The following is a 21,280-nucleotide window of genomic DNA, read 5'->3' on the forward strand; positions in this document are numbered from 1 at the left end:
GCTCAGCCCTGCGGCCTGTTCGGACTGTGGAGGACAACGTCTTCCCTGACCGGCCTTTGCTTTCCCGCGCGCCGCCGGGCCGGGCCAGCCGGGACCACTTCCCCGCTGAGGGCCTTTGCCGGCCTCGCGGCCGCACCGACCTCTCCGCGGCCCCGGTCGCCGGCGAGCCCCGGACGCCCGCCTCCGTCCGCTGCCGGCCGGCGCTGACCCCCGGACTCTGGAGCTCGGCGCGCGGGGAGCCCCCTAGGCCCGAAGGCGCTAGCGCGAGCCCCCGCCGCCCCCCGCCCCCTCATACCGGGCCCCTGAGGCGGGGCCGGAGCCGCCGGCGGCGGGGCGGGGGGGGCGCCCCGATGAGCCCCGAGTGCGAGGAACCGCCGCCCCCCCGCGCAGGTGAGCGGGCCCCCGGGTTCCCGGAGGGTCTCTCAGCCCCCCAGGTCTCGGACACCCCCCCCCCCCCCCGGCCAAGTTCCCTAGTCTCTCCTCTCGGCCTCCCGCCGGCCAGCTCACCTCCTCGATCTCCCTCCGATTCCCCACTCGCTTCCAACTTCCCCTCCTCGGACTCAGCCCCACTCTCCTGGGACATCTCCATCTTTTCCTCCTCAGCCCCTTTCCCTGGAACACCCCCTTCCTGTCCTTAGACTCCCCGCCTCTGACCCTGCCCCGGGCTCAGGCCCACTAGACCAGCAAGGCTCTCCCTGCTCCCTGCCCGGCTTAGCGTGTGAGGAGGGCTCTGGAAGCAGCCTGCGGAGCCAGCCAGGCCTGCTGAAGGCAGGCGGCAGAGGCAGGGACCAGCCCCAGGCCCTGCCCTGGGGAGACAAAGGCCCTGCCGGACAGTCACAATTAGGGGTGTTGTGATGGAGGTGGCTCAGGGCCTGCAGGCCGCAGAGGAGGGGCTCGGGAGCCAGGCTCGGTGGCTGTGGCGTTCTCTGTCTGGGAGGAACGAGTAGGGGGTTGACAGATGGAGAGTGGGAAGAAGGGCCTTCCGGGTGGAGGGAGCAGCACGTGCAAGCCTGTGAAGGTGGGAACCGGGGAGTGGTCTGCAGAAGTGTCGGGAGCGGGCGGGTGGAGGGCCTTGGTGCCGCTCCCTGTCCAGCCCCTCGAATGTGATCTCCTGGTTAGGGTCTTTCTTGCTCGCTCTTTTACACACCTGAGCCTGGGCTGAGGCCACAGACGTTACCGTTCACTCCGGCCCCAGAGGCAAGATGTTTCTGGAAAGGAAGATGTGTTAGGTGTGGTACGGGGTTCGGAGTGGTAAAGAAACTTCAGTGGTGTGTAAAATGGTGCTGATGTCAGTGTTCTTCTCACTCGGCGGCTCTGGAGATTCAGTGGGGATTCAGTGGGCCATTTCGGGAAGCCTGGACCCTCACGCAAGGCACAGGAAGTGCTCCAGGATCAGTAGCTTTTAGGAGTATTATTACTAGGTTTGGGATTACGTGTTGCAGTGGCTCTCAACTTGGGGCGCTTGTGTCCTCCAGGGGACATTTGGCAATGGCAGGAGGTGCCGATTGTTATGAGGAAGGTACTACTGGTGGGTGGAGGCCAGGGATGCTGCTGGACGTTGTACAGTGCACGGGACAGCCCCTGCGACAGAGTATTTTCCAGCCCCAGATATCAGCAGTGCTGCGGTGCAGAAACCCTGCTCTCTAGCTTGGGTGTTGTGTACAGTTTTGCCTTATCTGCCCTGTTGGTACTCGTGGGTGGCTGTGTGTTCTGAGTTGTGTATTTTGATTTATTTTAGTATTTTCAGTGATTTTTGTTGGTTCATCTACAGTTTCTCTGCATCAGAGGAGAGCCCTCTGGTTCCCGCCTACCCCGATCACCAGCACTTTTTCAGGGTCTACGGGAAGTGACTTCAACAGGTCACGCTCCCCCTCTGGACTTGAGGTGTTTTTTTAATAAGTATTTCTAGCTGTGGGCCTGGCCTTATGCTAAGTCCCAGTAAGTTGGCGTCTTGCAGAGGGAGGCAGGTGACTGAACAGGCAGATCCTGTCACAGAGCGCTCGGATGCTGTCACAGGGTGACCACGGAAGCTGTGGAAGTGTGGAGCAGGCCCCTAACGAAGTCAGGGGAGGCTTCTTGGAGGAAGTGGTGTCTGTGCTGAAGCCTGAAGGACCCAGGAGGAGCTAGTCAGGCCCAAAGAGCTAGAGGGAAGGCAGAGGGAGCAGCCAGCCAGGGCAGAGGCAAGGGTGCCCACGAGCAGCCAGGTGTGGCGGGAGTGTTGAGCACCATGCGGGTTGCAGCAAGAGATGAGGTGAGAGAGGCCAGGGAGCTTTGGTGAAAACGAGAGGCCTTCCGGGCGCCCCTGGCTCACCAGCTCTCTAGGGCAGGCTCAGCACGTGGGGGGTGGGGACACGCCCTCCTTTCCAGGCCAAGCATGGTTTTCTCTTTGAACACCCGCTTTATAGATCTTCCCGTGGGAGGTGTGATCTTATGGTAACCGTGAGGTGTCTCCCGAGGGAGGAGATGGAGTCCAAGGCCACAGGGATTATATTTGGAGAGGCAGGATTGGAACCCAGGCTGTTCTGACTTTGGATCTCCCTGGAACACTGACTCTGCTCCTCTTCGTGTTCCAAGGGCTATTTCAAAATCTGATAGCCGTTTTCCTTGTTTCCTTTGAACCCATAACTGATCCAAGTGACAGTCCTGAATGTGAGCTTTCAGGTCCCTCCTTAGTCGTTGGCCAGGGGTCTGCAATCTTCTAATTCCTAATTATTCCATCTCCCGGGGTTGGACCCAAGTGGCCACCTCCCCTGGGAGAATGTGATCTGGGGTGTCCCCCTAACTGGGGACCCCTCCCAGGCTTTCCCAAGCCATGGACAAGTCCCAGCTTATTGTCCTCTGTGGCTGTGGCCAGGTCCCTCCTTCCCTGGCTTCAGTGGCCCCTTGTCCCAAATGGGCATCCTGCTGCCTACCTTGCTAGGTCTGTGCTGGGTTCTGCATCCTACTCAGAGGTCGTGGTGTCGCCGTTACTGTTGTCCTATCCTCGGAATCGAAGTCCCCTACCCCCTTTCCAGACTTGGCAGAGAGCTGACAGTTGGGGAGACTTGAGGGAGGTGGTCTCATAGCCCTTGGACCTGCTGAGCGCTCAAGGGGCTGAGGCCGGCCTTTCAGTCATGGGTTCTCTCCCCTGCTAGAGCTCGTGTCTCATCTCAGCAGCCTGTGGCCCTGTGATGGCTGAGGGCGGCGGTGCCTGCAGGCCAGAGACGGCCTCTGCCAGCGCTAGACCCTCCCCTGAGCCCCTGGGCCACTCAGGTGGCCACCCCAGATGCGCTTGCTTGCAGGGGCTTCATGGCCAGGGCAGGCGAGGAAGGGGTGGAAGGTAGAGGATCGGGCCCCGGGCTCCCTGGCACCGACAGAGATGGTGGAGGCAGATCGGCGGTGCAGTGGGGCCGTCGCTCTGGGCCCTGCAGTCAGGCCCTGTCTGAGGAGCCTGGGCAGGGCAGGGGCGGGCGGGGTGGGCAGGCTCCTGGGAGGGCAGCTGCTGTCACAGGCCTAAGAACAACACAGCAGAGCAAGAGACCCGCGGCGATGGTGCCAAGCTGGCAGAGAGAGAGAGGTGGTTTTCTTTTTTAATGGCTTCCTTTCTCATTTACAGTTTCCCCTTCTTCCGTTTGCAGCCAGTCATGGTTTTCAAACGGTTGCTAAAAACCAGTGGTAGTCACTTCCGTTTTCTTGAAGTTTGCTAAGAGTTGCATAGGGTGGGGGTGGTGGGGTGCGAGGCGCCTGCCAGAGTATTTGAATGACCTGGGTCGCTCAGGCAGGTGTGCGGAGAGTCTATCTCTGGGTTTTCTGGTTTTGAAGCTATCACCCCTGGGTTACTGTCCAGCTCCTTCCGTCCCGCTGGGAGTGTCTGGGCTTCGGCGGGGTCAGGGATCTACAGGAAGGGGCCACCAGCTGCCAAGCACTGCCATGTCAGGACCACCTGCCTGAGCTGGCCGTTCTCACAGGACTCTTCCTGAGGGCTGTGAATGCATTTCACAGATGAGGAGATGAGGCTCCAGGATACCAGGTGCCTGGCCCAGGCTTACCCCATTAGAGTGAGAATGGAACCCCTCCCCCCCCTCCGGCCCATCCGATTCCCAGGGCTTCCAGCAAGTTCTGTTAAGTGGGAAGATGGGGTTGGCCATCAGGACTTGAGGTTGGAGTGAATTGAGAGTGTGTGTGTGTGTGTGTGTGTGTGTGTGTGTGTCCGTCCGTCCCTGTTGTCCTGTTCTCCTGTATCTCCATCTCTGTTCTGTGTGGAGCTTGAGACGTGATGCTTGTAGGCACCAGCCGCCATTCACTTGCGTGTGATCCTTGCAGCCTCTCTGATTTTTGGAGGAACGACCTTAGGTTCTGAGAGTTTAAGGGGCCACCTGGGTTCTGAGGCCCCTGGAGTTCATTCCCCATACTACCCGGCACCTTCCTGTCTTACGGTGGGCAGGCCCTCCCCTGCCCACCCCTCCCCACCTCTCCCCCCTCCCCCCGCCCGCCCCTCCCCACCTTACACCAGCTCTCTGGAAAGCAGCTTGGGGAAGGAAACCCTAGCTGCTGTCCACAATCAACCCGTGGGAGAGGTTGGGGATGATGCCCTGATCCTGTGCCCTCTAACTAGGTGCTTTGGAAGTGGGTGGGCCTCAGCTTTGACAATTTCCGCCAGTAGACAGGATAGGGGGGCTGTCTGAGTCTTGGTGGCCACGGCCCTGTCCCTGTGGGCCCCTGTTCCCATGTCTGTCAAATGGGAATATTCACTCTCTTGTCTTGATGTGGAGCCCAGGTGCCCATGCTGGTGTGTAGGTTTTCAGGGGATGTTGTCTGGGCCCCATCCCTGCCCTGCCCCTCAGCTGTGGGGGGTCCCACTTAGCTCAGGGATGTTGGGGTTGTGGAAGGGGGAACCTGTGCTTGCTTTCTGTGCTTCAGCTTCTCTGGCTGCTGGCGTCTGGTTAGCTCTGGGTGACTTGGACACAGAGTGAGGCCTGGCCCCGGCCCTGTCACCACAGGCTTGAGCAACTTTGGTTTTGTTTTTGGTAGTGGTTTTCGTTGAGATACAATTTATACGTCATGTGGTTCATTTATTTAAAGTGCACAAGTCAGTGGTTTCTAGTATATTCAGAGTTGTGCAGACATCACCGTAGTAGGTTTTTTTCATTGAGGTGTAACGGACAAAATTGTGTACATTCAATTTCAGAACTTTTGGGGTTTTTTTTTAGATATGCTTTTCCCAAAAGGAAATCTCATATCCATTAGTAGGCTCTCCCACCCCCACGCCCAGTCTCCCCCAGCTCCTGAAAGCCACTAATCTGCTTTCTGTCTATGGGTTTGCTTCTTGTGGACGTTTCACGTTAAGTGGCGTCCTACAACACGCAGTCCTTGGTGACTGGCTTCATTCCCTGGGCTTAGGGGGTCTTTTGAACTCTCTGGTCTCCCCCTCACGTGAGTCTCCAGTGGAGAAGGAGGTGGTGTGCTTGCCACATTGAGCTCCTTGCCTCTCACAGCCTGGTTGGTGGCTGCCCTTCAAGGGGGTCCTGGCCCCAGGTTTGCCCAGGTCAGTGCCTTGGGGCTGGTGAGTCACCTGTGCCAGCCCTTAGTTTTCTGGCCTGTAGCACAAGGCCTGTCACAGACTTGTTACCCAAAGAGAGAGGACGTCCATGAAGCGTAGAAGGGTTTCTTGAGAAGGTCTAGGATCTCAGCAAATGGAGGGAATTGCCTGCATGCAAAGGAGAGTCGCTGAGTACTTTAGAGTGTGGGGGGTGATGTTCAATGTTTTCCCCGTCACACAGCCCGGGGGTGCACACTCAGCACCAGCTCAGCCCCCCTCCCCTCCCCACCCCCACCTGTGACTGTGGTTTAACGGGGGGGGGGGGGGGGCGGGGGGAGGACATGGGAGGAGCGATGCCCTGGCAGATATGTCACCTGCTGCCTCAGAGGGGGCAGGGGCCTTATGCACGTGGGGGGTTGCAGACGGGGGTATCTTTCTGCTGCTATTTTGAACATAATCGAATCGCATACCAGGTGCTGTGCAGGGTGCTGCCCCTGGGCGCTCACAGCAGCCTAACGAGGAAGGCTCTGCCTGTGCTGCCCGTCATCTGGTCAGGGCACAGGGCACGTGCACCGTGTGACAGCACACTGTCGTGCAGACCGGGGTGCACATTCCAGAGCTGGTGGATGGAGGGGGTGCCAAAGCACTGCTTCCACCCTCTCGGGGCGTAGACGCTTGGCAGGAGACCCCAAGGATGAGAAGGAGCCGGTTACTGGGACATCCCAGGCCGGCGAGGCAGCAAGAGCAGAGTTGCTAAGAAGATCCCAGGCCAAGTGTGCTCTGCACACAGAAAAGCCGGTGTGTCCAGTGCAGGTGAGGAACGCGGTGTGAGGGCGGCTGGAGGAGCCAGCTCACACAAGCCTGCAGCCGGGGCAAAATTTGGACGTATCTGAGAGCGGAGGGAAGCTCTCAGGCTCCTGAGCAGACAGGACGTGGTCAGGTTCCATCTTAGCAAGACGGTCCTGGATGCCTGTGGAACAGAATGGAGAGAGGTGACGGGGCCTGGTCGGGGGGAGGGTTCTGCAGGTTAGAGAAGCGCCCCCAGTGGCTGAGTGATGGGCAGGTGTGCAGGCTGTGCCTCCCTGAATTCAGAGGTATCTCCTGAGTAAGCGCTCGACTTGGAGCTGAGTGTCCCGCCCAGCCCCCGAGGACCGGGAAGGGGCTGGCCGGCAGAGTCTGGGTGAGCTGGCCCTGCCCAAACCTGGGCCTGAGCCTGCCCGTTCCTCTGCAAGTGAACAGGACAAGGCCCCCCGCCCGGAGACTTTACCTTCCGGGAGCTTGGGTGGACAGTCACCTTTGTGCACCTCAGCATCCTCGCCTGTAAAATGGGGCCATCCATACCTTCTTGGGGGGCAGTCATGAGAGTAGGGGGAGATAAAGGCCAGACGGTCCTGAAAGCTGTCAGTACACAGCTGATGTGGGACATCAGTCTGGCATGTTAGGGAAGGCCCCCCCCCCCCCCCCCCCCCCCCGCCCATTCCTGTGATGCCGGGAGGCCTAGATGTCCAGCATGGTGCTGGGGCAGTGATGTCCTGCAGGGACCTCTTCAGGAGGGCCAGCCGCAGGCTGGGGGAGGCACACCCCTAAATGGCAGCTGCAGGATGCCCTGTGAGGAGCCAGGCTGTAGCTTCCTTGGGGAGGCGCCGTGTAGGTGTGAGAGAGCCGGTGTGTGCCAGTGCTGTGGGAGTGGAGGTCCAAGGGGAGGCTGGGCTTGGCCCGAGCGGGCTGGGAGGCTGGCAGGGGCCCCTGGGGTCTCAAATGGCGAGACCCAGGGAGCCCTTTCGGGCTTCTGGCCGCGAGCGAACACCAGGCACTCAAGTTTGTGTTTTAGAAAAGTGGCCAGCGTGGAGTGGAGGGTGGAGGGCTAACGGGAGAGTCCCTGTGTGCTGTGGGACGGGACCTCTGGGCCTGTGGGAGGGCCCCCCGCCACCCTGGCAGGGACCTGGTGCCTGCTGCCGTCTCGTATGGTGGTGTCTACTCCACTCCACCTGCCGCCGTCCTGAGCCAGGGCCGAGGAATCGCCAGGGCCCCAGATCTGGGATCATTGCAAATTTAGAGCCACTTGTTCCTGGGCATGGCGGGAGGGCACGGCGGGTGGGGAGGATGCTTGGAGGTGAGTAGTCTCCCGCAGAGGCTGGGAGGGAGGGCTGGGTGCGGGGGGGGGGGGGGGGGGCGGTGTCTCGAAGGGACCAAAGCCATGCGTGTGCCACTCTGCCCTGGCTTTGAGTCCTGGCTGCTTCCCGAGGGAGTCAGAGCCACTTTGTGCTCTGGGCCTGGGCTCCATTCCATGGTGGGTGGTGTGGGGCAGAGAAGGTGAGGGAGGGCCTCACAGTCCATCCTCGGTGGCCTCTGCTTTAGGTGGTCTTCACAGGCAGGTGACAAATGTGAGCTCTGGTCAGCACCTGTGTGGTGCTGGGGAGCCCCCAACTTTCCTGGGCATGAGTTGCCTGTCTTGCAGTGGGGTGGCGACGTGTCCTCAGAGGGGGGCCACGGGTGCTCTGCGTGGGGGACTAGTGGCCTGGGAGCTTGGTGGCAAGTGCAGGGCAGGCCTAGCAGGAGGTCTGGACTGGGAGCCATAGGCCTTTGTAGAGGCCTGGTTGAGTCCACGTGCATAGTGGGCTCAGACCCCCAGGCACCCAGGGAGTGCTCCCAGTGAAGTGCTCCTGGTGGTGCCTAACTACCTGTGCTGGGGTGGGTCGGGGGTGGGACGCAGCCTTGTCCTCCTCCCCACTGAGTCAGTTACCCTGTCCTGGTTCCTTTGGGCCCCAGTCAGCGGCTCTTCTGGGAGGGCCCCCTCCCCCGCTTTTCCTCTTCCTTGTCCTAGGCCCTGGGGGGGGGGGGGGTTGGGTGTGTTTGTGTGTGTGTATGTAGAATCCAGGCAACAGCCACAGCCTGGAGACATCTCAGACTTCCCTCTGCCGCCGCCCCACGCCCTGCACGTGGCCTGGTGATTTGCTGGGCTGGCCAGCAGCCCCATGCTGGCGACCATGGGGCATTTGAATTTGTTCAAATACAGATTGAAGCGAGTCTGATGCCAGAGGCTCCAGGATGAGCACTGCTCCCACCCGTACTCTCAGGGTCCCTGCCCAGATTTGGGACCGTGGACACAGGCCCTGGACGGGGACAGGATCGCAGGGGCTCTGCACAGCCTCAGGGCTCTTCTTTGCAGGCCACGTGTGTGCACCCCCAGCCCCTCTCCTCCCCCCCCCCCCCCACCTCCGCCCCCAGACTTCACCCGCGACTGGGGGCGGAGGGCTGGTCAGGGCTATTGGCCTCAGGTGTGCACTACCCTCTGGACTAGAGGGTGCCCCTGTCAGGCTGCCATGGTCATCCAGCAATAGGTGGCTGAGGTGGAGGGAGTGGGGCGTGGCGGGGCAGAGCGGCAGAGGCGGGTGTGTGACAGGCCCCGCCCCCAGGGCGCCATGTTTTGGAAGTTTGACCTGCACACGAGCTCACACCTCGACGCGCTGCTGGAGCGGGAGGACCTAAGCCTGCCCGAGCTCCTGGATGAAGAGGACGTGCTGCAGGAGTGCAAGGTCGTCAACCGCAAGCTGCTGGACTTCTTGCTGCAGCCGCCGCACCTGCAGGCCATGGTGGCCTGGGTCACCCAGGAGCCACCCGCCAGCGGGGAGGAGCGGCTACGCTACAAGTGAGCCCCACCCCGTCCGTCCCGGCCACTGCCCTACTTGGGCCCCGTGCAGGCGGGGGTCCGGGAAGCAGGGGTGAAGGCGGATGTCAGAGGTCACCTGGGGGTGGGCCTGGGAGAAGGGCGGTGGGGGTCGGGTCCAAGCTCAGGTTGACTGTAGCCTTGGGGGCAGTGGGGAGCCACGAGTGGGTTCTGACAGGAGGGCATGGGAAGGCAAGGATAGCCCCGCCAGCTTCCCTGACATTTGCCACCCTTTTTGGACGTGAACCCCCCAGGTACCCGAGCGTGGCCTGCGAGATCCTGACCTCAGACGTGCCCCAGATCAACGACGCGCTGGGTGCCGACGAGTCCCTCCTGAACCGGCTCTACGGCTTCCTGCAGAGCAGCGGCAGCCTCAACCCACTGCTCGCCAGCTTCTTCAGCAAGGTCATGGGCATCCTTATCAACCGCAAGACAGACCAGGTACCGCCGCACCAGGGCCAGGGCGGCGGGCAGGCGGGCAGGTGCGCGGGCCCTGCTGGGTCGGGCCGAGTGACGAGCCTGACGAGCGCTGCCCCTCTGGCCCCCAGCTCGTGTCCTTCCTGCGGAAGAAGGACGACTTCGTGGACCTGCTGCTGCAGCACATCGGCACCTCGGCCATCATGGACCTCCTGCTGCGTCTCCTCACCTGTGTGGAGCGGCCGCAGCTGAGGCAGGACGTGGTCAACGTGAGTGTGGGGGCGGGGCCTGCTGGGAGGGGGTGGGGCCTGCCGGAGGTGGGCGGGGCCGGTGAGCCGAGCGCCCCTCCTTCTCACCCCCCAGTGGCTCAATGAGGAGAAGATCGTGCAGCGGCTCATTGATCAGATCCACCCGTCAAAGGATGACAATGTGAGTGTCCCCTACTCGCCTGCTGTTCGTACCTGTGGCCCGGCCTCTTCCCTCAGATCTGCTCTTCACACCGGCTTTGCCCCCTCCCCTCCCTTCCTAAGAGGTGAACTGGTGAAGAAGGGAAGCTTTAGAACCTGGTGTGTGCATGCCCTTGAGGCTCTCGCTGAGAGTAAGAGAGGGGCCAGACCCACACGGACGGGGTCTGGTGAACCAGGACCTTGCCCAGCATTTGATGGGTCGCAGCCTGGCGAGGGGCCTCGGGCTCTAGGCCCCCTCACTGCCAGCCTCGCCCCCCACCCCCAGCCCCTCCCCTGCTGACTGTGACCTGGCAGATAGACCCTACTTGTGCTTCAGAGAATCTGTACAGAGGTTCCGCATCCTCACTGCAGCTCACGGGGCCTCGCCATATCTTCCGGAGCTGCTGGCTTACAGAGCCGAGGCCCACGGGCTTGGGGAGTTAGCCCTGGACATCTAGCCAGTATCCGTCCCTGTAGGGTGAGGGCTGTGCAGGCCTTGTGGCACAGGGGCTCTGAAGAGTGAGCGGCCCGTGGCCCGGGTGGGTCTGGGGTCTGCACAGGTGGGCCCTGGCAGCTGCTCAGTAGGTTATGCTCAAGAGTTGTGTTCATGTTTCTCTCTTGGCTTTTCTTTGTAACAGCTTTGTTGAGATATAGGTTACGTGCCATGTGGATCACCTATTTAGAACACAATTCAGTGGTCTCTAGTGTGTTTACAAAATTGTGTGATTGTTGCCACGTTGTTTTAGAATACTTTTTCATTACCCCAGAAAGGAAATGCTGTGCCCATTAGCTGTCACTCCATTGCCTTGCGGTCCTCCAGCCCCTAGCAGCCACCAGTCTGCTTTCTGTCTCTGGGTTTGCTTTTCCTGGACTCACTGTACGAATGGAATCACGAAATACATGGTTTTCATGACTGGCCTCTTTGCTCACCTGTGTTGTGGCATGTCAGTGCTCCGTCCCTTCCTGAGGCTGAGGAATGTTCTGGCATGCAGACACCTCACCGGTATTTATCCACTCACCAACGCTGGACATCTATCTGGTCGTTCCCTCCTTTGGCTATAGCAGATGGGGTGTCACCTTCTCCAGGAAGCTTTCCTGGGTTTCCCGCTTCTTCGTCGTCTGTCCTGTCCCAGCATTTGGTGTCTTCATTTTTTTCCCTCGGCATTTGTTTCCCCATGTCTGTGTTTCCCCATGTCTGTGTTCCTACAGGCCAGCTGGTCAGCTCACGAGGGCCCAGCAGCTGGGCTGGTGTCCTCAGCTCTCTGTTTGCCTCCCCAGCAACATTCCAATGCGTCCCAGTCCCTGTGCGACATCATCCGCCTGAGCCGGGAGCAGATGATCCAGGTCCAGGACAGCCCAGAGCCTGATCAGCTGTTGGCCACCCTGGAGAAGTGGGTTTGCGGGGCAGTTCCCAGGCCCAGGGAGGGAAACTGTCCAGAGCCCTGCACCCTGACCCCGCCCTGTCCCCTGCCCCAGGCAGGAGACGATCGAGCAGCTCCTAAGCAACATGCTGGAGGGAGAGCAGAGCCAGTCTGTCATCGTGAGCGGGATCCAGGTGCTGCTGACCCTGCTGGAGCCCAGAAGGCCAAGGTGAGGGGGGCCAGCCCCCCAGGTGGCTGAGCCATCCCTCAGAGCCCTGCCTTCGCATCTAGAGGCGAAAGTCATGGGGACATGGCCTCTACAAGGGCTGGCCCCTTCTTGGTGGTCACTTAGGGTCCCGGGAAGAGAGTCCTCTGCTCATATCTGAGGCCAAATAAACCGCCTGTTGCTTGGAGGTAGCTGTCTGAATCCAGGGCCCTTCAGGTGGTTGCCTGAGACAGTGGGGCCTGTCCTGCACAGTCCCTGAGCACCCGCCCCTGGTCCTTGCCCTACCCTTCCCAGGGAAGCAGTTTTTCACTCCCAGAAGTGCCACACCTGTGCATATCCATGCACACAGGTCCTCTGTCCTGTCCCCTACCACAGGTCTGAGTCTGTGACCGTGAACAACTTCTTTAGCAGTGTGGACGGGCAGCTGGAGCTCCTGGCCCAGGCGACCCTGGACAGCACCACGTCCAGTGTAGGTGCCCTGCACGCCCTGCGCCCACGCCTTGGCCGTTTCCACCAGCTCCTGCTTGAGCCCCCCGAGGTGGGCTGGGATGCCGGGGAGGGAGGGTGGCAGGGAGGGTGGCCCCACATCCCGGGCAGCGCTAAGCCACCCCTCTGCCTGTAGCTGGAGCCGCTGCGTACTACGTGGGGCAGCCTGGCCCCACCGCTGGGCAACACCCGGCTGCACGTGGTCAAGCTGCTGGCCAGTGCCCTGAGCGCCAACGATGCAGCCCTGACCCAGGAGCTCCTGGCACTGGATGTGCCCAACACCATGCTGGTGCGGAGGGTAGGGGGGTGGGGGGCTGAGGGGGTCAGGACTGGGCGGGGGCCCCTGGGCAGGGCTAGGGGCACAGGGCAGGTGGGGGGCCTCGGCGCCAGCCTGTGCTTCCCCCACCCAGGACCTCTTCTTCCACTACGTGTTCAACAACTTCCTGCATGCCCAAGTGGAGTCGTGTGTGAGTGCCATGCTCAGTGCTGGGCCTCCTTCCGACAGTGGCCTCGAGACACCTGCTCCAAACCCTGTCGTGAAACATGTGAGCTGGGCTCCCAGGTCCCCTTCTGTCCCCTCAGGTGGGCTCTGCCCCAGGTCTGCCTGCTGGGCGCCTGTGCATGCTGGGGGTGGGGCTCGGCCTTGTCTTAGGTCTGTCTTCGAGAAATGGGGGGTGATGTGCAGGTAGGTGCAGGGTGTGGCGCCCTCAGGGCAGCGGGTGTCCTGGGAGACAGAGGGATGGCCTCCCTGGATCTAGCCCAGGGCCTCAGGGAGGAGCTGTCCAGCAGCACCTCCGTGGGGGTGGGGCTGGAGGGACACAGGGGAGGAGGGGCGGAGTCTGGCCCCGCCCCCACACCCACCCTGCCGTCCCAGCTGCTGCAGCAGTGCCGCCTGGTAGAGCGCATCCTGACCTCCTGGGAGGAGAACGACCTCGTGCAGTGAGCATCCCCCGGGCCCCCTGCCCCCAGGGGAGGGCGGGGCAGGGGCAGGTGTGGCCAGTGTCCAGCTTCGGCCTCTGATCTTGTCCAGGTCTGCAGGGGGCCCTCGCAAGGGCTACATGGGCCACTTGACGAGACTGGCCAACGCCCTGGTGCAGAACGCGGAGAAGGGGCCCAACGCTGAGCAGCTGGGGCAGCTGCTGAAGGGTGAGGGCCTGGGCACACCCCAGCTCTGGAGGGCAGGGGAGGACGCCGTGGGGCCCCTCACGACCTGTCCCCTTCCCTCGGAGCAGACCTGCCCAGTGAGCAGCAGGAGCAGTGGGAGGCCTTCGTGTCCGGACCCCTGGCAGAAACTAACAGGAAGAACACAGTGGACCTGGTGAGGCTGATTCTCCTCTCCATCGGGGTTCTCCCCTGCGCACACCCCTCCGGTCCTCGCCCCTACTCGCCCATACCTCCCCCGCCCTGGTCCTCACCCCTATCCGCCCACACCCTGCCCACCTTGGTCCTCACTCCTGCCTGCTCACCCGTCCCAGGTGAGCACCCACCACCTGCACTCCTCCAGCGACGATGAGGACGACCGGCTCAAGGAATTCAGCTTCCCGGAGGAGGCGGTGCTGCAGCAGGTGGGCTGCGGGGCGGGGAAGGGGGCTACCCTGCTCCTCCGGGCCGCACCCAGCCCCTGACCACCGCCCGCCCCTCCTCCGCAGGCCTTCATGGACTTCCAGATGCAGCGCATGACCTCTGCCTTCATCGACCACTTTGGCTTCAACGACGAGGAGTTTGGGGAGCAGGAAGAGAGTGTGAAGTAAGTGTGCCCTCCCTGACAGGGTGGGGGCACGGGGCCGTGGGTCGGAAAGTGAGCACTCACCTGCCCTGTGGCTCCTCCTGCCATCTTTCCCATCTTCCCTGGTGTGGGTGGGGACAGGCCTTGTGCCGAGCTGGGCCTGAGCTGGGCCGTGTGGAGCTCCTGGGATGGGTCCTCGAAGCCGGAGTGGCCCCCACATCCCCTCGCCTGCACAGGCCCCAGGCTGACGGGAGAAATTTTTTCAGTGATTAGTTGTGCTTCTTTGTAATGGTGTAATAATGGTGGTGTAATAATATTTTAACTTGGTGTTGCCGTCACCAACTTTCTTCTTTATTTTCCGAGCTTTCCAGCGCAGGTATTTGTTGCTTTTATAGTCAAGAGAAGAAAATTAGGATTTTCTAACATCACGTAAATTGCATGAGCAATCTAGTGGCAGCAGTTGGAAGGTAGCAGAGGACCAGTGGCTGAGTGTCGCTTGTGGGGGCTGGGGGGCCACGATGTCCCTGGGTCGGGGGCAGCTGAGCTGAGGTCCCTGTCTGCGTTTGCTTCATCGCTAGCAGTGTGTTGGGTGCTTCTTGGGTGGTGTCCTATCATGTGCCCACCATCCTCCTCTGCTTAGGGCTCAGGAGCCCCGTTAGAGCTGGGGAGACTGAGGTGCGTGTTGGCCAGTGTGGGAGCAGGATCACTGCTGCGTGATGGGCACTGGCTGGCGACTGGGCTGCCTCACCTATGTGGACGTGAGCTCTGTGTCCGCTACAACCCTGCCCAGCTCAGAGCCTGGTACATGGATGGCCTGGCGGTTCTGGCTGTGTTTCCGAGCCCTGGACCCTAGAGAAGACCCTGCCCTGGTGGAGGACAGTGTGGGGACTACCAGCTGTCCTCTTGATGGAAACTGTTGCCTCCACCGTCACATCATTTCCAGTGGGGCTACAGACTCTTAAAAAACCTTGGAAGCCGTGAAGTGTTGTAGAATGGAAGGTAGATGAATATTTTTAGGATGTTGGAGCTGAAGACGTTGCCTGGCAGGGCTCAGGCTGCCAGAGTGGACTGCTCAACCGGGACCAGCTCTGCGTGTCTGGGTGGAGAGGTCGCGAGGACACCGCGTGGGCGTGTCTGCTCGGTGTCAGGAGCTGGGACAGCGCTCCGATCACTGACCTCCATTTGTCCACAGATCTTCGTGGCAGTGTTTCTTGGGGGGAGGGGGGCACGTGGTAACGTGGGAAGTATCCGTAACGCGGGGGACAGACAGATGTCCGACGCCGCCAGAGAAGTGAGTGAAGGACACGAGGCGGAGACTGGCGGGGGGAGACTAAGTGACGCTCCCAGCAGCACTTTGTGTCGGCATCGAAAGCGCGTGCGCTCACTTCCCTGGAGCTGGAAGTGTTTCGTGGGGCTTTCAGAAAGGGAGTTGAGCAGAGGGAGCTGGGTGTCGGCCCGGGGAGAGGGGTGAGAGGCCGAGAGGCGTGAGAGGCGGGCGGGATGGGGCGGGTCCCAGCCCCAGACTCGCCCCGCTCCAGCTGGGGCTGGACGTGCGGGCCGTGTGTGCTGTGGCCCGGCGCTGGGAACCTCCGGCTCTCACTCGTCGGAGACAGGAGGGATGACGACAGCCCCCACTTGTGGCCCGTGGCCACGGTCTCACTCGGTTTTGTTTCTTTGGTCTCTGCTTAAATTGCACGCGGCTGCTCCAGCTACCAGAGGCCCAGGGCAGCACGGGGACAGAGTAGGGAACAGACAGAGTAGGTGCCGTTCGTCAGAGTCGGCACACGGTTGCGTCTCCATTTCTGACCGTGCCGCGTTGGGTCCAGTCACCGTGGGCACTAGCCTGTCTCCCCGGGGAAGCGTGGGCCTGCGTAAGGAGCTCACCTCGACGGTAATCTTTACGCCTTAACGGGCGTCCCTGTGTGAGGGCTGAGGCAGGAGATGGAGGCGTTCTGTGCTCCACCTCGAGATGCCCTGACGCGGCCACTGCCTCACTGCTGTGGCACTTCCCTCCTAGCGCGCCATTCGACAAGACTGCCAACATCACCTTCTCCCTCAACGCCGACGACGAGAACGTGAGTACCCCCTGTCCCTGGCCGTGCGGGGGTGGGGGTGGGGGGTCCTGCAGACAGTGCCGCCCACCCCAGCCTCCTGCCCTGCACCCCGCAGCCCAATGCCAGCCTGCTGGAGATCTGCTACAAGGACCGAATCCAGCAGTTTGATGACGAGGAGGACGAGGACGAGGAGGAGGGCCAGGGCTCCGGGGAATCTGATGAGGAGGATGGTGCCTGGCAGGGCCGCCAGCTGGCCAGGGGAGCCCGTCTGGGCCAGCCCCCGGGTGTGCGGTGAGTCCTCTCCGCCTCCTGCAGCCGGGAGCCCAGCACGCGGGGCGGTCGGGCCCCCGAGATGTGGTTTTCGCCCGCTAGTGTGGATGAGAAGCGTGAGAACGTGGTGTGTGTATTAGGTGGGGCACTTCGGTTTTGAATGCCAGAAACCCAGCTAAGCTGAGGTCGGCTACAGAGGGAATAGGGCAGTGGCTCGTGTGTGGCCGGAGAGAGGTGGGTCCTTGAGGAATGGCCTGGTGCAGGCGAATCTGTCTCTCCGCTCTGTTCTCCCCGTGTTCGCTCTCGTTCGGGTGTCCCCACAGAGCCACCGACGTGGCATTGGTATGCCTTCGCTCCAGTACAGGAGAGGCGGTGATGGTGTCTCCCGTACAGGCTGTGACCAGCTCTCTGCACACCCCAGATTCGTGCCTTGTGAACAGGTGCTCAGGGCCTTTGTCCCTGTGGTTTGTGGCTTGAGGATTACACTGTGTAGTTTTAACTTTTTCGTGCACAGCCCCACAGACACCCCTTTGCCAGCACCCGGATGAGGGAGTGGAGCCATCCCCTTGCCACTGTGCCCCCTGAAGGTGGCGCTGTCCTGACTTCCTGCCTGATAGATTTTGCCTCCTCCTCCTACTTGTGAGGTCTTCACACACACACACACACATCCCCCCTCCCCACCATGGCTGTGGTTGTGTTTCACTTCCCATCTGCTGGGTGTGCTGTTGTGTTACTGGCCCGGCTGGTGTGTACTTGTGTGTGTCCTTGAACACCCCAGTCACGACTCACCCCATGTTCTCTTCCAAGAGTCTCACAGTTAGGTTTTTGATCCCGTGGTGAGCTGTGTGTGTATGGTGTGAAGTGGGGGTCCAGCTTCCTCTCCTCTCTGTGTGAATGTCTTCCCAGCACCTCTTGTCGAAGAGACTGCCCTGTCCCCACTGAATGGACCCCGTGCCCTTGTCACACATCATTTGACTGTATGTGTGGGTTTATTACTGGCCTCTTTGGTCCATTGGTCCTTATGCCAAGACCTCCTTGTCTTTAATTTTTTTTGTTTTCATTAAAAAAATTTTTTTTAATGCTTGTTTATTTTTGAGAGAGAGAGTCAGAGTGTGAGGAGGGGAGGGGCAGAGAGAGAGGGAGACACAGAATCCCAAGCAGGCTCCAGGCTCTGAGGTGTCAGCACAGAGCCGGATGCAGGGCTTGAACCTACGAACTGTGAGATCATGACCTGAGCTGAAGTTGGACGCTTAACTGACTGAGCCACCCAGGCACCACCCCCTAATTTCTTTTGTTATTTTAGTGAGAGAAAGAGAGAACATATGAGCAGAGGAGAGGGATAGAGAGGAACAGAGAATCTTAAGCAGGCTTTATGCTCATCTCAGAGCCTGATGTGGGGCTCAGTCCCATGATGGTGAGATCATGTGACCTGAGCTGAAATCAAGAGTCAGACCCTCAACTGACTGAGCCACCCAGGCGCCCCATCCCTGTTTTGATTACTGTCGTGTTGTATTTTTGAAATCAAGAAGCATGAGGACTGCAGGTTTGTGGTTGTATTTCAAGACTGTGTGGCCTATTCAGGGTCCCTTGGGATTCGGTGTGAATTTTAGCATCAGCTTGTTAATTTCAGCAACTGCAGCCAGCCAGGGTTGAGAGGGCCCGTCTGGAACCTGTAGGTCAGCTCAGGTCGTGCCCTGCGAGCCCCATCCCATCCTCCAGTCCATGAACACGGAACGTCTCTTTTCTGTTTGGGTCTTTTGTAGGGTATAAGTTTCATGCTTCCTGTGTTAAATTTATCCCTACATATGTTACATAAGTGGAATTTTGAGATTGTCACAAGTGTACAGAAATAGAGTGGATTTTTGTACGTTGACGTTGTGTTCTGCGGCACTCTCTCTAACAGTCTTAGCGGATTCCTTGGGGTCGTCTGAACACAGTCACGTCATCTGCAGTTAGAGCTTTACTCCTCCTCTTCTGATCCGGATGCCTCTTAATTCGTTGTTTTGCCTCCTTGGCCTCCAGTATGGTCCTGAGCAGAAGTGGAGCGCAGCCCCGGTCTTGCTCCTGGCCTTGGGGAGCATCTGGGCTTCCTCCACCTTGTGTGATGGCCCTTGTGGGTTTAGGAGATGCGCTGCCGCCCCGCCCCCCCCCCCCCCCCCCCCGACTCTGGAAGCTCCCTTCTGCTCTCTCTTGGCTGAACGTCTGCGTTTACTCTCAGCTGCGTGCAGATGGGTCCCTTTCCAGTCGGTAACCATTCACACCATGGTGCATTCGGCATCTTAGGAGCCATGTCATTTCTTAACCATTCCCCAGTTGGCGATACATAGGCTAGTCGGGCTGTCCCCCGGGCCGGGGTCGTGTGTCAGTCGATACTTAGAGCACAGTTTTGGAGCAGCTGCCCCGAGTGTGTGGTTGGAGGGAGAGTGTCAGGTCAGGGGTGGGGGCGGGGAGGCTGTTCGCGTTAAGGATGGGCTTTGGCATCTGTTCACCCCATGGGCCCCGGAAGGCCCTGACCTGCCTGTGCTGTGGCTTCCCTGCCGCCCCCACTCGTCCATCCCTTCTGTCGTCCCCGGGTAGTGAGGACACCTGGCTATGTCTCAGCATAGCCGCTGACCAGTGGTTTCCGGGCAGGAGTGGAGGCAGCACAGACAGCGAGGATGAGGACGATGAGGAGGACGGGGATGACGGTGACAGCCGAGCAGCCGGTGGGAGGACCAGGCCCCCCTGTCACCCCGGCCCTGGCCCCCAGCCTCCAGGTGGGTGAACACAACACACAGGGTGGGGCATGCCGGGGCGCACGTGGGGTGTCCGCCTGCCGTGCTCACCCCTCCCTCCTCCCTCCCCCTGCCCAGGCCCCAGCTGGCCAGCCACCTTTGACCCAGTGCCTACAGACACCCCGACCGGCTCCCGAGACTCTGGGGAGAAGGAGCCGAGCTCTGGTCTCCTTGCCCCACAGGGGCCCCTCGGCGCTCCCCGGGACCTCTCCGCCCTGCAGCTCAGGTAAGGCCGCAGCGGCTACCCAGTCCCTGGGCCCCTGGGCTGGAGCGCTGACTCCAGCTGGCCCTTGAGCTGCTCCCCCCACCTTGCCCTCCCCCCAGGTCTCAGGACCCCGCGTCCCCCTCAGCACCTCAGGAAGCCACAGACGGCAGCACAGTAGCGGAGCCCTCGGGTGAGCGTCACCTGCCCAGCCCCACCGCCCACCCCGTTGTCCCCTGGCCTTGCTCATGCCCGGCCTCGCTGAGCTCAGGTCTCCTGGCCTCTCTCCGCACAGCCCCCTGCCAGGCCTTGGTCAGCTTCGGGGACCTCCAGGCCACCCTCAGAGGGACACGCTCCACTCCCAGCTCCTTGAACAGGTGAGTGGCTCGGGAGACAGGTGGAGCCTGGCCCCTAGGTTGGTCCTGCCCTGGAGTTGCTCCGAATGGCCCTCAGAGGACCCCCCCAGGTCTGCACTGCTGCCTCGGGGCCTTGTGGCGACTGAGGGTCCGCTGCTGTGCCTGCGCCCACGTGTGGATGCCACAGGGGACCCTGGAGCCCAGGGCCGCAGGGCTGGGAAGGCTCCCAGAAGCGGGCAGGCGGTGTGCAGAGCTATCTGGATCTCCTCCTGCCTGGTGGCTCCCAGGGGTCTCTGATGGGAGGGTCCACCCTGGGCTGTGCACCTCTTAGGGGTGGGAGGGTCCACAGGGTATTGGTGATGGGAGCCCCACTGATGATCCGCCCTCTACACACAGTGCAACCAGAGACCCTGCTACCTCCGTCCCAGCCCCCGCGGCCTGCCAGCACCCCCAGACCACAGAGGGGGAGAAGAGCCCAGAGCCCTCAGGGCTCCCCCAAAGCCAGAGGTGAGTGTGGTGCGGCCTCCCAGGGCAGCCGGGGTCATGTGGGGGAGGCACTGACCTTCCTACATCTGTCTCCTCTGACAGTGCCCAGGCCCTTACACCACCTCCGATGTCCAGCGGCTCTGCCCCAGGAGGGCCAGCATCCCTGGGCTCCCAGTGAGTGGTGAGGGCTGGCTGGGGAGCAGCTGGGCTGGGGCTGGGCAGGCGGGGGGCTGCAGGGGTGGGGGCAGCGGGCTGCTCACCTGGGTCTCCCTCTTGGTTCCCAGGTAACTGCCTGGTCCTGGTGGTGGCGGCTGAATTCTCCGTACTCCACGTGGACCCGGCCCAAGTGGGGGCAGGGCGGGTCCCACGATGGCCCTGTTGCCCCATCACCCCCTCCCCCCCCATCTACCCCCACGTTCTCTCCTCTGGACTCCCAGGAGCCTGGTGCCAGGGAGACAGGCCCCTACCCACCCCCATTTGCACTGAGAAAAGAAATTATGGAGTTTTGTCTCCTAGAATAAAGATACAGAGTCGAGTAGAGAGAAAGGAGAGAGAGAGAGAGACCTATATTATATATTATATAGAGAGAGTGGGTGGGTGGAGAGCCAGGAGGAGGCCAGGCGGGCGGGACAGCGGGTTGGACCTTCATCCCATCCCGAGGACATTGCCCCACCACCACCACGCCCCCAGCCTCCGGTGCAGATGCCCACACCCACACTCGGCTCAGGTCCGCCTCGGGGGAGGGCCCGAGTGGGGGCCGTGCCTTTGCCCAGACCCTTGCCCTGGACCCTGCACTTTGACCCGGGCTGGGGGCTAGAGGACCCCTGCCTGGCCCTGCTGCCTCTGTAGGAGCTGGCGGTCCCCATCCGAGGGGGTCTCTTCGGGGACATTCCTGTGGGGCCCTGATGGCACTCACTGAGACTTCCGCACCTCCCATGGACCCCGGGGCGGGGGGTCGGCAGGGGTCTGGCTGGGGTCCCCTTCCCATGCCCGAGAGTCTGGGGTCCAGCCCAGCTGCCAAGTGACCTTGTCCCAGCTCCCCCTCCCCAGGCTGGCGTGAGTGTGCGTGTGTTCGTGCCCAGCTTCTATTTCATATTGCAAATATAAATAAATAAATACAGTTTAAGATTCCCACTGAGACCTTGAGTTCTGGGACTCGGGGAGGGGCAGCCCGAGCTGTCCTTGCACTGTGGCCTCATGACCCCAGGTGTGGCCCGTGGAGTGCAGTTAGGCTCCTGGACCTCCTTGCTCTGCAGAGGGTGGGGTCACTCGGGCTCAGCGAAGGAGGAAT

The 21,280-nt window shown here is 61.2% G+C and overlaps 1 protein-coding gene across 3 annotated transcripts; it reads left to right on the forward strand.

Moving 5' to 3' along the window:
• Positions 1 to 8,534: 8,534 nt before the first annotated feature.
• PPP6R1 (protein phosphatase 6 regulatory subunit 1) lies at positions 8,535 to 21,123 on the forward strand. 3 transcript variants are annotated; one of them, XM_058708766.1, is made up of 24 exons: positions 8,535 to 8,692; positions 8,935 to 9,167; positions 9,440 to 9,626; positions 9,734 to 9,871; positions 9,966 to 10,031; positions 11,327 to 11,439; positions 11,525 to 11,638; positions 12,011 to 12,173; positions 12,258 to 12,410; positions 12,532 to 12,666; positions 12,996 to 13,060; positions 13,152 to 13,267; positions 13,354 to 13,439; positions 13,597 to 13,686; positions 13,771 to 13,868; positions 15,865 to 15,922; positions 16,017 to 16,192; positions 18,803 to 18,927; positions 19,024 to 19,171; positions 19,270 to 19,340; positions 19,443 to 19,524; positions 19,900 to 20,010; positions 20,092 to 20,170; positions 20,274 to 21,123. In XM_058708766.1, the coding sequence occupies exons 1-23, from the start codon at positions 8,567 to 8,569 to the stop codon at positions 20,165 to 20,167; spliced, it is 2,730 nt and encodes a 909-aa protein (XP_058564749.1). In that variant the 5' UTR covers positions 8,535 to 8,566; the 3' UTR covers positions 20,168 to 20,170; positions 20,274 to 21,123. The 3 variants fall into 3 exon arrangements, with proteins under 3 accessions (XP_058564749.1, XP_058564750.1, XP_058564751.1); XM_058708767.1 differs by having other exon boundaries at positions 20,092 to 20,163; XM_058708768.1 differs by lacking the exon at positions 20,092 to 20,170.
• Positions 21,124 to 21,280: the final 157 nt, after the last annotated feature.

This window comes from Neofelis nebulosa, chromosome 17, assembly GCF_028018385.1.
Source record: "Neofelis nebulosa isolate mNeoNeb1 chromosome 17, mNeoNeb1.pri, whole genome shotgun sequence".
NCBI classification, from domain to species: Eukaryota; Metazoa; Chordata; class Mammalia; order Carnivora; family Felidae; genus Neofelis; species Neofelis nebulosa.

Coding starts and splice junctions, on each gene's coding strand:
- PPP6R1 (XM_058708766.1), top strand. CDS start 8,567: ATGAGCACTGCTCCCACCCGTACTCTCAGGGTCCCTGCCCAGATTTGG. Junction 8,693..8,934: donor GGCTCTTCTTTGCAGGCCAC/GTGTGTGCACCC, acceptor CCCCGCCCCCAG/GGCGCCATGTTTTGGAAGTT. Junction 13,268..13,353: donor GCTGGGGCAGCTGCTGAAGG/GTGAGGGCCTGG, acceptor CCCTCGGAGCAG/ACCTGCCCAGTGAGCAGCAG.